Source organism: Corapipo altera, unplaced genomic scaffold (genome assembly GCF_003945725.1).
Source record: "Corapipo altera isolate COAL_440 unplaced genomic scaffold, ASM394572v1 359, whole genome shotgun sequence".
NCBI lineage: Eukaryota > Metazoa > Chordata > Aves > Passeriformes > Pipridae > Corapipo > Corapipo altera.
In genome coordinates this window covers 2,923,340-2,936,899 of record NW_020884948.1, presented here as the reverse complement: position 1 = coordinate 2,936,899, position 13,560 = coordinate 2,923,340, and the positions used below count along the sequence as shown (strand labels likewise).

Genomic DNA, 13,560 nt, shown 5'->3' with positions numbered 1-13,560 from the left:
TGTTAATAAAAGTGGAAAATCAGGCAAGTTGCCTGGAAGATATTAAGTGGAAAATGTCAGTTGCTTTGTAAAACATCCCTGTGCTTTGTTTCTGACTTGGGAAAAAAGCAAATTTACAGCGATTACCTCGCTAATCTGTACAGTGTGTAATAGGGGCATAGGCTTTTTGATAGGCTTAAGGTTACTTTTGCAGAAACTTAGGGTTGGAAGCAGTCTGGGCTGAGAGCTTTGTGTTGCTGTCTGGGATCGGCATTGGGTTCCTTTCCTGTACAAAATGTCCAGCAGGTCAGGCAGCGACCTTTCCTGCTGCTAAAGGAAGCTACCGGGACGGGATGACCCTGTCCCACTGTGTGCACCATGTGCAGCACGAGTGCCTGGTGTGTGCCTGGTGGCGTGGTGTGGGCGAGGCACTCGGGGACAGACCAGCTATGTCCCACTCTGGGCGTGTTACATCCAGCCCCTGCAGGCCGCAGCGCACGAGTCAACTCTCAGTTCAGGATGGCAACAGTGACCCAGTCCCCAGGGTTACCTTGCAGCAGGTTATGGTGAGCCAGCAACTGGCTGCTTCTCCTAGGGAGAACCCATGCTGACCAGTGGAGCGGGGCGCAGTCCCTGGGGCTCTGCCCTTGCTGCAGCTGGGCTACCATCCTGGCATGTTGCTGGATGGATCACACCATTCCAGCCAGCCTTCTGCCCGCAGGAACAACTGGGCTTTTCCCAACTTCCAGGGAGTTATTGCGCATAAGACCTGTCACAGTGTCTTCTCTGTAATGTGATGTGTTTTCAGAGCTGAGACTTGCCGTTTGTATGTACATATGGAAATATATTTTTAGTAATTTAAAAATATAACTTATGCAAGTTGAGCATAAAATAGACTATAAACAATTTGATTGCATGTTTGACAGAATATACTCTCTGTAATTGTCCCTCGTTTGGATTTCTTTAGTTATCAGATGTAAAAACATGGACTCATTAAGATTGGAGAAGACCTTTAAGATCATCAAGTCTAACCCTTAACCCAGCATTGCCATGTTCACCACTAAACCACAAGTGCCACATCCACACGCCTTCTGAACACTTCCAGGGATGGTGATTCCACCACTTCCCTAGGCAGCCTTTTTCAATGCCTGACCACCCTTGTGGAGAAATTTTTCTTAATATTCAATGTAAATCTCCCCTTGTGCAACTTGGGGCCATTTTTTCTGCTCCTGTCACTTGTTGCCTGGGAGAAGAGACTGAACCCCACCTTGCTACAACCTCTTTTCAGGCAAGAGGGTGAATATCTTTTGCTGGCACAAGCTGTCAGCCATGTCAACAGAGCACTGCTGTAACCCTACCCACTGTGACACCCAGAATAAACAAAACTGCAGACCTTCAGAGCTTTCCTTAAAGAACAGATGACACCACCAAGATGATCGGTACAGATTTTGTTGTCTTTCTAAAGCACTTAATGTGATCAGAGAATTAAAATTTCAGCAAGTCATTTAATGATGGCTGTGCAACAAATATTGTAACACCTAGATTAGGTTTCTTGCAATTTCATAGTTATGGGTGGGACAGTTGTGGTGATGGATGAGTTCTGAGGCATTCTTCTGTAGCTTGTGTGATCAGCTATATTTATTAACAGCAATGAGGTCACTGTAATTTTCAATAAATGGTGACTTGCTGATTTATATCAGAAGATCCATACAGCAGTAAACAATACCATTTACATTTAATTAGTTTTATTGAACCAAAGGCAATTTTATTTGTAATGAACTACATGTTATGATTAAGAATGTATTTTAATGATCTTTAAGTAAGGTGAACAAATGTTGCCCTTGACCTAATAGGGGAGATTTTTCTATGTTATTGATAAGTTTATGGTGATTTCTTAAATGGTGAAATGCAAAAGAAAACATTTTCATTATTGGACCATGATCAAGTAATTTTCTGACTTTCAGTATAGAAGGATGAAATATATTCTTCTGCATTACGGTTTCAAGTGAGATAATTAAATGCGTAGAAATTTTTTAAGAAAAATCTCAGTACTGTTGTATAAGAATAATTTTTATTACTTAAGTTTCAAATCTTTCATATAGTTTCTTTAATCTAGAACTGCTACAATTCCCACCCAAATGTGGTTTGTATCCTTGAGTAAGAAAATAACGAAGTAATTTGCCTTTATTGTATTCTAAAAACAACGTAATTTTAGATGTAGAATACTGTTTCCACTGAAGGTATCAGAAGAACTATTTAGCTTCTGAGAACCAGCAGTTCAATGCTTAAAGTATGAAAATAATTCTTTACTCAATCTGAGTTTCACAAAGATCAAGTCCCTCATTAGTTAAGTCGTTAATAAACAGTAATTTTAAAAGTAATAAAAGTGATTTTAATAAAAGTAATTTTTAAAACAATGTAATGAAATCCTTTATTTAAGATTATTTCCCTTCTCTCTGCTTTTATATAAGGGAAAGCGATGATATAACCTAACCAGATAAATTCTTCTCACCTAGTGAGCAGAAATTATATTTACATGTACTGTTGTATACAAATCTTGGTGTCTCCTTGTTAAATTCACCCTTATGACTTCTCTCAAGAAATTGAAATAATGCACAACTTCTACTACTGGAAAAGCAGCATTTGGCGAAGGAACATCTTTGTATTATTATAGCAAGCTTTACTGTTTGTTGGCTGTAATTCAAATGTAATTTGTCTTCTGTAACTGTATCATTCTTTGGACTTTTCTTTCTTTGTATTATAAAACTTCAGTTCCTATGTTTTATTCATCCAAGAACAATGTCCGTCCAGAGGACACAGCACTGGCCTACAGAAAAAAAAAAGCCTTTAACTCTTTTCTTTACCCTAATAATGAAAAGAATTACATCAGAAATCTAATAAGCACATGTAATATGCTTTTATGTCTTTCTGCTACTTGTGAATGAAATACCAATGAACTACCACCCTACAGTTCTCTCAGAGCATAGGTTTTTCTTATGTTTTTAGTTTTACGAAAAAAGCGTGCACCTTTGGAATACTCTGCCAGTTCTAGTTTATGGCATTCCAGAGTAATGCCAATAACGTGTAAGGAATGTGCAGATTTCAGTTTTTCAGAAAGATAAGTAAGTTTATTTCAGAGTTGAAATTTAAAGAAGAAAGAAAGGAAAACATGAAAGGTTAGGTGTTAAATCGGAAATATAAAATGGGAACTAAAACATAAAAAGACACCAAAGAGATATGGTAGATAGAAATTTTTACATTTGAAATATAACAAAGGAGAACTTTGCAGTAGAAGTAAATTGAAATGTTAGAATCCAGGAAAATATGTTACTGTACAAATGCCAATAAACTTTAAAAGGTGGATATTTCTGCTTTCTTTTATTCTGATGTTGCTTTCCACTAAGGTCTTCTTTGAAAAGAGAGAAGTTGACGCATTTCACTAGCAGTTTTTATTCTGTATATGAGTATGTGTGTGGTATTAGTTTTCTTCTGTGCTATCCACTACTGAGAGACTTTATTTTTCTTTGTGTAATAAAGCACATAATAGCCTGGATTAGCTAGATTGTAGGTGATAACAGATTGGAAAGAAGTGAATGATGAAGATATAGGACACCACATGTGTATTAGTTTCATATGAATTATTTGTCATGAACCCGTTGAAAGTGGGTTGGAAGAACAAGGATTCAATGAATGAACTTCATGTGAAAGACTACAATAAATAGCCAGTGGCTTAAGATAAAGATAATTTATGAGATTTAATGTTCAGATTTGATTCATATTTTAAAAAGCATATGAAATAGGAAGTATGTGTGTGTTTTGCAGGCTATGAAATGAAAGATGTCTTGCCTGCAAAATATAAAAATAAATACAAATTCAGTATTTAGAGAGCTACACATTTTTAAACTACAGTGAAACATATTTGATAAACGTACATTAGATTTCAAGAAAACATTCATTTTGATAAGGAAAAGCAGAAAAATAATGATACTCATCAATCTACCCATTTTATTGGAGAAACTAAAGGATGTAAACATGTCAGGCTTTAAGACATTAATATAGGTGGACAATTGCACCCTTAGTTAATCTTTGTAATGTTCAACTTGTGAAATACTGAAATGAAGTTATTTTTTCTTACATTCGAAATTATGGACAAAAAGTAATGACATACTTTTAAAAGTAATACATTTGAGCCAATGTGTGGTTATATGTCCATGAAAGGGGCCATAAAATTAATTCTGCTTTTGAAGACAGCACTTTCTACCTAGCTTGAACAGGTTATTGTAGCCATGTAATTTTCTGCCCAGAGGTAGTGTCTGATCAGCCTTTAGCAAGATTCATCTGGTACTGAAGTATGGAGATAACCCGAATAGATGCCACATACAGTGAAAAGGTAGACACTCTTGCATTTTATCAGATGTTAGTATTCTTAGGTTGTCTGGGACTTGGTATCAAGCACGTGCTCCACTCCAGAGTAGAATTTGGATTGTTGTGGATCCATGCATGAGTGGTGATATGGTTTGAAGCTGGCTCCCTGCCAAGTCTCCAAACCTTACCACCAGAAGTCCGTCCCCCGTCGCCCCCCCCCCCAAACCTCAGGGAGAAGAGGGAGAAAAACAACCAACTAAGAAAACCCGAAACGAGAGAGATAGCTTAAGTGAGATATATATATATTTACACTTATGTTACAATTGAAATATATACAATTTAAAATATATACAATTTCACAAGGGAAGGGGGAAGGGAAAGGGAACAAAACCAAAAGAATATATATATATATATATATATCCCAATCAGTAGCCCGAGATTTAGTAACTAAAGAGTTAGCAAAGAAAATATCCCACCACTCTCCTTGGGACAACCGAGAGTCGCTCCGAGACAATCGCTGGCAACCTCCACCTCCCAAGGTCGACAAGGCCTTACCAGGCCTTGCTCCCCAACACGGCAGACTCAACAGCAGGGAACCTGCACCTCCAAGCTGCCGGAAGGAAAGAGAGCGAAGGCCTCTCCTCCTTTCTTCTTATAGTCTGGCTTACGTAAAAATCGTAGGGAATACTGGGTAAATCTGGACCCTTCCTTGGTTACAAACTGGTCACCAAGGAAGGCCTAGCCCAAACCACCACAAGTGGTCAACTCCTGTTAGCATCGCTTAGCTGCTGTTGGTCCTGACCATCTAAAAAGCACCAAAAATTTTGCTTTTATGATGAAAAGAAAGTCCTTTGTTATCAGGGTTTTAGTCTGTGGTATTCTTTCTGTAGGAAGTGGATGTTTTAGAACAATTATCCAACAAAGTAGTTGTTCCTGAATTTTAACGTGAACCTCCCTGGGCCTCTAGGGACAGCTCTTAAAATATGTATTTGTTTATACCAAACTGCCATCTATTTATAGGGCCTGCTACTGTAGTATCTGAAGAGTTTCCTATTTTTCTTAGTACCACCACCTATACTAGACCAAATTTTATCAGAGTAGTTTTGGTGTATCCCTGACTTTAAACACTTGAGTAATCCTTTGATGTAGCCAGGCTTTCCAGAAGCTAATGGGGTTTTCTCTTGGGTTTTTCACAGAGGTGCTTGAGCATTTAAGAGAATTTGAATCAATGTCATTTTTTCTTCTTGTATTCAGATGGCTTTGTCCTTTCTGGAAAAATATTTTGTTTCCAGTTTCATTAAAAAAAAAAAAAATGAAAAAAACCCCACTTTATTTTTAAAAGAACAAATGTATGGAATATATTTTAAGATTACACTATTATTAATTAAAACAGGGCTGTTAAGAGAAAATGAATTTTATAAAATGGATAACTCATGTTATAAATGTAAAAAAGTTTAGTGTTTGAACTATCAAAACATTTAGGGTATCATCTTGGATCTGGTTCCTATATAACAGGATGTCCGGAAAAAACCAGCATGTTTCTTAGTTGGGTAAAAATTGCATGAACTTTGTTTGGGATGGGGTAATGGGGGTCTGGAATTTTTGCCAGTTCTTCAAAATGTGTGATTAAATTTAAGTTTAAATAATAGTAAGTATATTAATCTGTTTTACAGGATCTCTTTTCGATCAATGCTTATGTTTATGCTCAGAAGCCACAGCTGGATATCCACAGTTTTGAGGGTACCTTCACACGGGTAGGTAGTGTATGTAAATACAGTTCTACTTCTCTCTTTCATTTCTCAATGTAAGTGAAACCTACACTTAGTGTCAACATTTTGTCAGATCTTTCCTTGACTTTACTGCAGTATTTTTGTCCATGTTCCTGCCATGGCTATACTTCCTATAAAAGATATTCTTTTAAACATGTATTGCAGAAAGCTAATACAAAAAGAGTATCTGAAAAAAGCAGAATCTGAGAGTTGAATATTTGTTGGTTGACATCACCATAATCTTTTTATGTGAAAGCTTTTGAAGGTAGTATAGTTTATTTCCAGGCATCAGATGTATTGTTCACATATGTCAAAAACTGACAAGTTGAACAATATCAGTAGCCTGATACATACAATGCAATTACTAGTTTGTGTGCAATGAAAGTGTGCCTTGCTTAGCAGCATTTCTGTTCAAGGGAAAGGTAGTACTTCCAAAGTTCAGTTTTCTCAAAAAGTAAAATAAAACTAAAAGCTACTTATGGGGGCTTTTTTGAATCTCTTCTCCAGAAATAATTGTATTCAAAACTGAATATGAAAATAACAATGCAATAATATCTGTGACTTTCTTTTATTTTCAAAAGGTGGCCTGCTAAAGCTGACCCTTTAAAGCAGGGTGTCCTAATAGGTAGTAATTCTTTTTTTTAAATCGATTTACAGTTTTGTAGCATTATGTTAGTAGCTATAGTGATAGTGCTGTTTATCTTAGCCAAACTCAGTGGTGTTAGACTCATTTCTCTTGGTAGTTTGTTTCTAAAATAATTTGAGAGAATTAACTGCTGTGGAGGTAAAGAGAAGGGTTTTTTACCCATGACTCAGATTGGTAATAGATTTTGTTCCGTAATTGGACTTCCACTTCACAATTCTAAATACACTGATGAATGAGATATTGCAGTTGCTGGCTCTCAAAGACCAATTTGTACCAGTTACATAGTTCATGCTGCCTACAAAGTAAATGTCATTTGTCCACACCTTCTATAGCAGTAAGCAAGAGTGTTTAGTTAAGCCTTGTATTGACCAATTGTCCAAATGAAACTTCTATTAACAGCTGCAAATTCATGTTATTCCTGTCCCAGTGACTAAGTGTGTACTTTCCTAAATATAAATTGAACTGTTCAGAGCCTTTTAACAACTCTGGTACATGTAATCGAGACATTGGGAAATCATCACTAAACAGTTGCTCCCTGTTGTGAGTTCTGTTTGTACATGTAATAAGACCTGTATGATTTAAACATTCTGATATATGTAAATAATGGGGATGAATTTTATGCTTTCAGGTTTGCATATATATATTTTTGGAAGCTTCCATAGGAAGGACAGTTTAAACTGAACTTGTGTGTACAATGATCTGAGGGCATTTGGTTCACAGTGAATCATTATAGATATTTTTAGAAGTTTTTTTTTTTTTTTGTACTGGTGTACATTCTGCAAAATGTTGGTTTAGGACCCTTGTTTACTGATTTATCTTTCTACTTTTGCTGTGAGTCCTTGCTTCTTACAATAAATCAGTTCTTGCATCTAATTTCTATTTTATGTTAAAGTAAAAAAATTAGTGTACTTAGTGATGCTAATGCATACATTTTTTCTACTTAAGCATTGATGTTCAAAGAATTCTTGCAAGGCTAGGTTGACAGGGTAATAGCACATTGATTTTTCTTTTTCTTTTTTTTCCCTCATTATGAAGACAGAGTACTAACAATGTAAAAGGCAAACTTAGATAATTTCAAAAAGTGCGTGACCATAAAACAAACCAGAAAAGTAGATGCACAGCGCTGGAGTTTTTATGAGGGAGCAAATTCTCTTAAGTACTTCTCCGTGAGAAATACAGCCACAAAAAACCTGATAGCTGACAGCAGATACCTTTTGCAGTACACCTGTGTAACTGTGTCAGGAGTTGTAAAAGCTCTGCTGTACTATATTGATGTCTGCCAGCTTCAGATGAAGTTTTTTGTTGTTCTCCATGGATTTTAATGTGTTACATGCAGTCAGTGCATGAAAGTGAGCGTGTGTCCTTCCATGAACATGCAGGAAGGATCACGTCTGGCCTTTAAATAATGGCATAAATTAATTTCTCTCTTCCTCTCACCTCTTCTGGACAACCTATCAGGAAACAATATTGAGCTACATTAGTGTTTTTTGAAAATTGTCAGATGGTTTTATTTCCTCTGAGGGGATCATCCATGTCTTGACTGAGCTTATCTTTAAATAGTGATGCACAGGACAAGGATGTACACAGATGTGAGTACTAGAGTTTCTCTTCTGTCTGATGTTCCTCTGTAGGCTTGATACATTAGGAAGCTCTTTTATCAATGCTGAAAAAGCATGAGAAAAGCACGTCTGTTGAAAGGCAGTAAAAGGTAGCCCTACTTCTTAACCCTGCTTTTGCCAGTTGGAGCCTGAAGAGTAGAGTACTTACATCAGTGTGTACTGGCATGGCGAGTATTATTTAGCCTTTGCTTACTGCTTCGGAGTAGAAACATGGAAATTCTGTCTTCTGCTTTTAACCTTGGCTGGTTTTTGTTTAAATTTGGGTTCTTCTTTCACCATTCCCTTAAGAATATTTTCCTTTAATTTCTCCTATATTGCAACTCTGAGATGTCACCTCAGTCTCTTCATTCACTTTGGGAATGTCTTATTTCTTTATAGTCTAATAGGAGTCTTGGAGAATGAATTTCATTGAGTTTAGTTCAACTACTTTAATAACCTTTTTTTTTCCTATGATACAGAACTATACAATATATAATATATATAATTTTTTCCAATATAGATGAAAAACCCGATGCAGGTAGCTGTATTCATTTATGAGTAGAATCTCTGACCTGAGGCTAATTATGTGCATTTTCCTGGATAAGTCTTGTATTTTAGCAGCAAGAATGTTGAGTCATTTTTTGCTTCATATTTGCTGTTAAAGAATTGCCTGTTTTGAAGAAATCAGTAGTTGTGCTCATTTCAATCTGGCTTAATTTTATGTTGCCGCTGAAGGGAATGATATTGTCTTTTACAAATCCTTTTTATTTACCTTCCTTGCTGGCTGTAACAGCTATACAGGCAGCCTGACTAGGGAGCTAACATGGTTAGAACCAAATCTGACCCTGTTTAAAACACATATGCCAGTAAAAGTAGCATAACCAGAAGAATTAACTGTGGGATTGGTGTGGGGAAGGAATCTCTTTCAATGGTGCAAGTAAACTAATGTGTATTCCACTTTCCTACAAAAGTTGGTGGGTGTTGTTGTGCTGGATCCTGTCAGGCAGGAACAGAGCTAGAAGAGGTCAAATAGAAGTTCAGTGGTTCACTCAAGGATTAGGTATTTAGACTCAAAGGCCTCTGTCATTATTTGCAAAAATTTGTAATAAGTTGTAGCTTTATCACCTTTTAAATGACTTCTTGAAATTTGTCATGGTCCTTGGTCAGCTATATTAAGAATTCAGGACTGGGAGTAGCATATATTCAATTTTTATTTTACTGTTCATCTTTCCTTTTTCTCTGCACATGCAAGAGCTACAGACTAATTTCCAAATAAGAACTGTAGACAGTTTAAACCTCTATGATCAATACTGCACATGGATGAAAAAACCAAGCCTGTATAGAAGCTTCAATACAATACTGAACTGCACTATTCTGGTAATGAATTTAATTCAGAATTCAAAGATCAATAAACGTAGAGCTGCCAAATGAAATTCAACCCAGCAGACCTTAAGTGGAAACTTTGTCAGCTGATGATAGGTAGAATTGTAAAAGTCAAGCAAGTTGAAACAATTTGAACTATGCAGAACAGTTTGTGGATGATAAGAAGTAATCAAGGTTAGCATGTGTGTTGCTGACTGAGAAAAATCTGTGGATCTCATGGCAAGTCATGTGAAATTAAGACTCCTGTTTGGTGCCAGGCTCACCATTTGGGTTGAAAGTGGCAGCCTTTCACTCTTGTTACAAGTGGCTAATCCGCATTGGCTGATATGAAAGAATTTTGGGAAAGTTGTCCTGTTAGGTTCAGCAATTCTTGAAAAGCCCATGACAGGAATGAAAAAATTTAATAACTGTTTTCAACTCACATATGACCAGTTTGTTTCCAATTTCTAACCTTGTAGAAACAGATGATGAAACCTCATGTGAAAATTTACCACTGGATATGGTTGTGTTTCAACCTTATAGGTATAGAACAGTGGTATAGATGGCACTCTCTGCACTGACTGCCATGCCCCAAGCTGCCACAGTTGGTATTTTGACTATATAAGTGACATCTTCCTCTGGAAAAACTTGCGGTTTTGGATGATTCCTTTTTAGACTTGTATGTCTGTACACTGCTTATTGAGACTTTCAGAAGGCCGAAATAATCCCAGAATTCAAATAATTCAGGAACAACTGTAAATCAAACCAGGAACCTAAGCGTTATGAGTTAGGGGTAAAGCAAATAATTCTTGCAGTATTAATTCCTTAGGTAAGAATTAAAAAATTATTCTTTTTTTTTTAATTTAAGGTTAATTTTATAGAACAATGATGATTCTTCACAGAGTCACAAAATATTCTGAGTTGGAAGGGGCCCACAAGGATCATCAAGTCCAACTCTTAAATGAATGGCTTGTAAAGGCACACAACCTGCAACCTTGGCATTATTAGCTCCATCCTCTCACCAACTGAGCTAATCTCAGGGTCATCAGAATTTAAGTCTTAATTCAAAATTTGTGGTGTTCTTCTTGGGCTAACTAACTCCATGTTCTCCCTCTCTTTCCCTCTGTTTTTGATAGAATGGTTCTCTGTGCCTTTTAAACAATGATTTTTCCTCACTTAAGACAATAAGAACTGTAGTTTCCTTGCTATGTAGGGGTCTTTTGAAGTACGCACAAAAACATATCTGTTTAGTTTGAGATTTTTCTTTTTTAGAAATAGAAATTTCTATGCAGCTCATACTCTGTTCGGTGGTCGTTTCAAACTAGAGATGAAAAATAGCTGTAGGTTTTGATTATTGACAATTTGTAGAATTTATTGTGTACTTTCATAAATCAGTCATCCCCTTTTCCTGCAATATGTTTAGCATAATCTGTAATTTGATCAAATACACCTGATTATTCCACCTCCTAAAGTTTCCTGCAGTTGTAAACAGCACATTCCACAGCTGCTAATGAGTAACAAATCTGTACATGCTCCAAATTGATTATGAGAGATTGTTTACAATCTGTGGATCATTATTGCTTGGGAGGAGAGAGGGGAGGGGAAAAAAAAGAAAGTTTAAAGTAATCATGGAATCAATTTTCTATTGGAAGTATTTTCCCTTGGAATATATATTTTGTAAGTGTGTGGTAAGACAACAAAAGCCTGCATTTCTTTTTGGAAGTCTAAATATTCTTCCCTGAAGGTGATATCATGTTGATCGAGTACAAAATGATGATGACCATAACTTACTGTATGAATTATAGATTATTTAAATAGAGAACAGGGTATTAATTTTTGATGGTTAACTTTCATAATTCCCTTTAAGTGCTTGCTACAGCAAACTGTTCTGCAGTTTGATCCATCTGAGAAAAGAATATGTTCCTTTTAAAGCATTTTTACTATAGATCTTTGAATATAGTTGGATTTAAGTAGTATGAACTTCAATCACTATTTCACTTTTTGGAAAATTATTTGTGTGTATACAGACAAAGTATGTGCAATGAATGCTGCTATACAGTGATTGATACAAGGATGCAAGCATCCTGTGCAAGTTACTCAGATGGTTTGGCATGGTTCTTAACACTTTGTGATGGTGATTTACTTATTAGGTGTTCATATTTTTAACAGGAAGACAGTGATCCTGCAGTTCATGAAAGCCTAAGCATAGAAAATACATTATGGGCAAGCACTGTTGTTGCTTCAGGTAAGTGTTGCAATAGAAAGGCTGATAATGAATCTGAAAACTTCTGTGGAAGCATATCTTTATTTTTAAAAAGCCATTAATATTTCACATTGTAAAATGTCTTTGTCTTCCAGGCTATTAAACTCTTGCTTTTCTGCCTTCTCATTGATTTCATCATGTTACTCAAAATATATTCATGCGTTTTTAATCCTCCTTAATAGCTTTGGGGGTTTTTTACTTAGATTTTGCTCTTTCAGTAGTGCTATCCTTTGTACCCCAGTGAAGTCACTGACCTTTCTGATTTAGTTACAACTTCAGGTTGTAAGGTGCTCTCAGAAGCACTGTGGATGCTTCTTCTTGCTAAAAAGCAAGAGTGGTTTTGCATTTGTTAGGAGTTTTTTTTTATATACTCTATGCTTAAAATCTTCTTTCAGGCAAAATCCTAATCAGAAAGAATAGATCAGTTATACAATTATTTAATTTTAAAATAATAGGATCTAAATGTTAGTAATGTTTCATATATGTCCTAGATATTATAAAGAGTTCACATTTCCTAGATGCTGTAATTGGCCTTCAAGCCATTGCAATGTTTCTTTTTTGAGAGCAGAAATTTATTTTCTTTCACTTTTGCTCTATGTAAAAAAAGTCAAAAGGGCTGTGGTTATTCTTCTGCACAAAATGACTGAGAATAAGGAACTGGTAAATGATTTTTAAAAAGAACTAAGATTTAAGATGGGGAATTGGAACAACTGGAAACATGAGCTGAGAGAGGGGAGAAGGAAATAAAAAAGGGTCTCCACCTAAATTATAAAGTTAGTCCCTACTATGAAGACTTCTTACATCAGTGAGGGGTCTGCTGGAAGGCTGTGGGAAAGAGATTGATTTTGAGAAGGTTGCAAAGGAGTCTGTGACCGAGCACTCCTTTCCAGAGTCTGAAAAGGTAGTCATGTTCTTTGATCCTTGGTATTGTTGGGCTTGATTGCACTGGAAAACTATTCTCTCTAAAACTGTCAAATGGATGCCTAAAGTTGTCCTCAGATTTTTAACTTACGTAGCCAAGATCTGTAACTTTGTCTGAAAAGGTGTTTCTCATGAATTATAAATTTCAATACTGTGCATGTTTGAGTTTGCTTTCCTCAAATCTATGTACAGGGCAAAACTACGCTCAAAAAATATGCATTTGCAAACTCACTAATTCTGAATTAGTAATTTTGAATTTTAATTGAAAACTGTTCATGTTTTCATTTCCAAGATAGGTGATTTTGTTTAGAATTGTCGCTATTGACTGAGGCCTCTTGATCTGCCATCTAAAGTTGGCACCCATGTTAATGAAAACAGTGTGTCTTAAAATTTATACCTTAGGGTATCTTAGGATTTTTCACTTCTGAGGGGTCTTGTGGAAGTCTAATTACTTATGAAGGACTTAAGTTCATTAATAATGGCAATAGAAAAACACAAGAAAAGATAATTCTCTTGTTGGAGAGTAGTTTTGAATAGTGGAATAAGACTCTAAGGGAGACTCAGGGCAAACTCACTGAGTGATACAAAGGAAAAAATATCGAATGACTTTTCAAGACTGCAGTCCCTTCTGAAGGGAAAAATAGCATGATCAAGAAA

General features: G+C 36.1%; 1 protein-coding gene across 4 annotated transcripts in view; it reads left to right on the top strand.

Moving 5' to 3' along the window:
• The window catches only part of ATP9B (ATPase phospholipid transporting 9B (putative)), a 157,477-nt gene that overhangs the window by 67,016 nt on the left and 76,901 nt on the right, over positions 1-13,560 (top strand). For all 4 annotated transcript variants that reach the window (XM_027662750.1, XM_027662752.1, XM_027662751.1 and 1 more), the window contains exons 9-10: positions 6,018-6,098; positions 11,889-11,964. In XM_027662750.1, the coding sequence (XP_027518551.1) occupies positions 6,018-6,098; positions 11,889-11,964 (157 nt within the window). The remainder of the gene's footprint in view (positions 1-6,017; positions 6,099-11,888; positions 11,965-13,560) is intronic.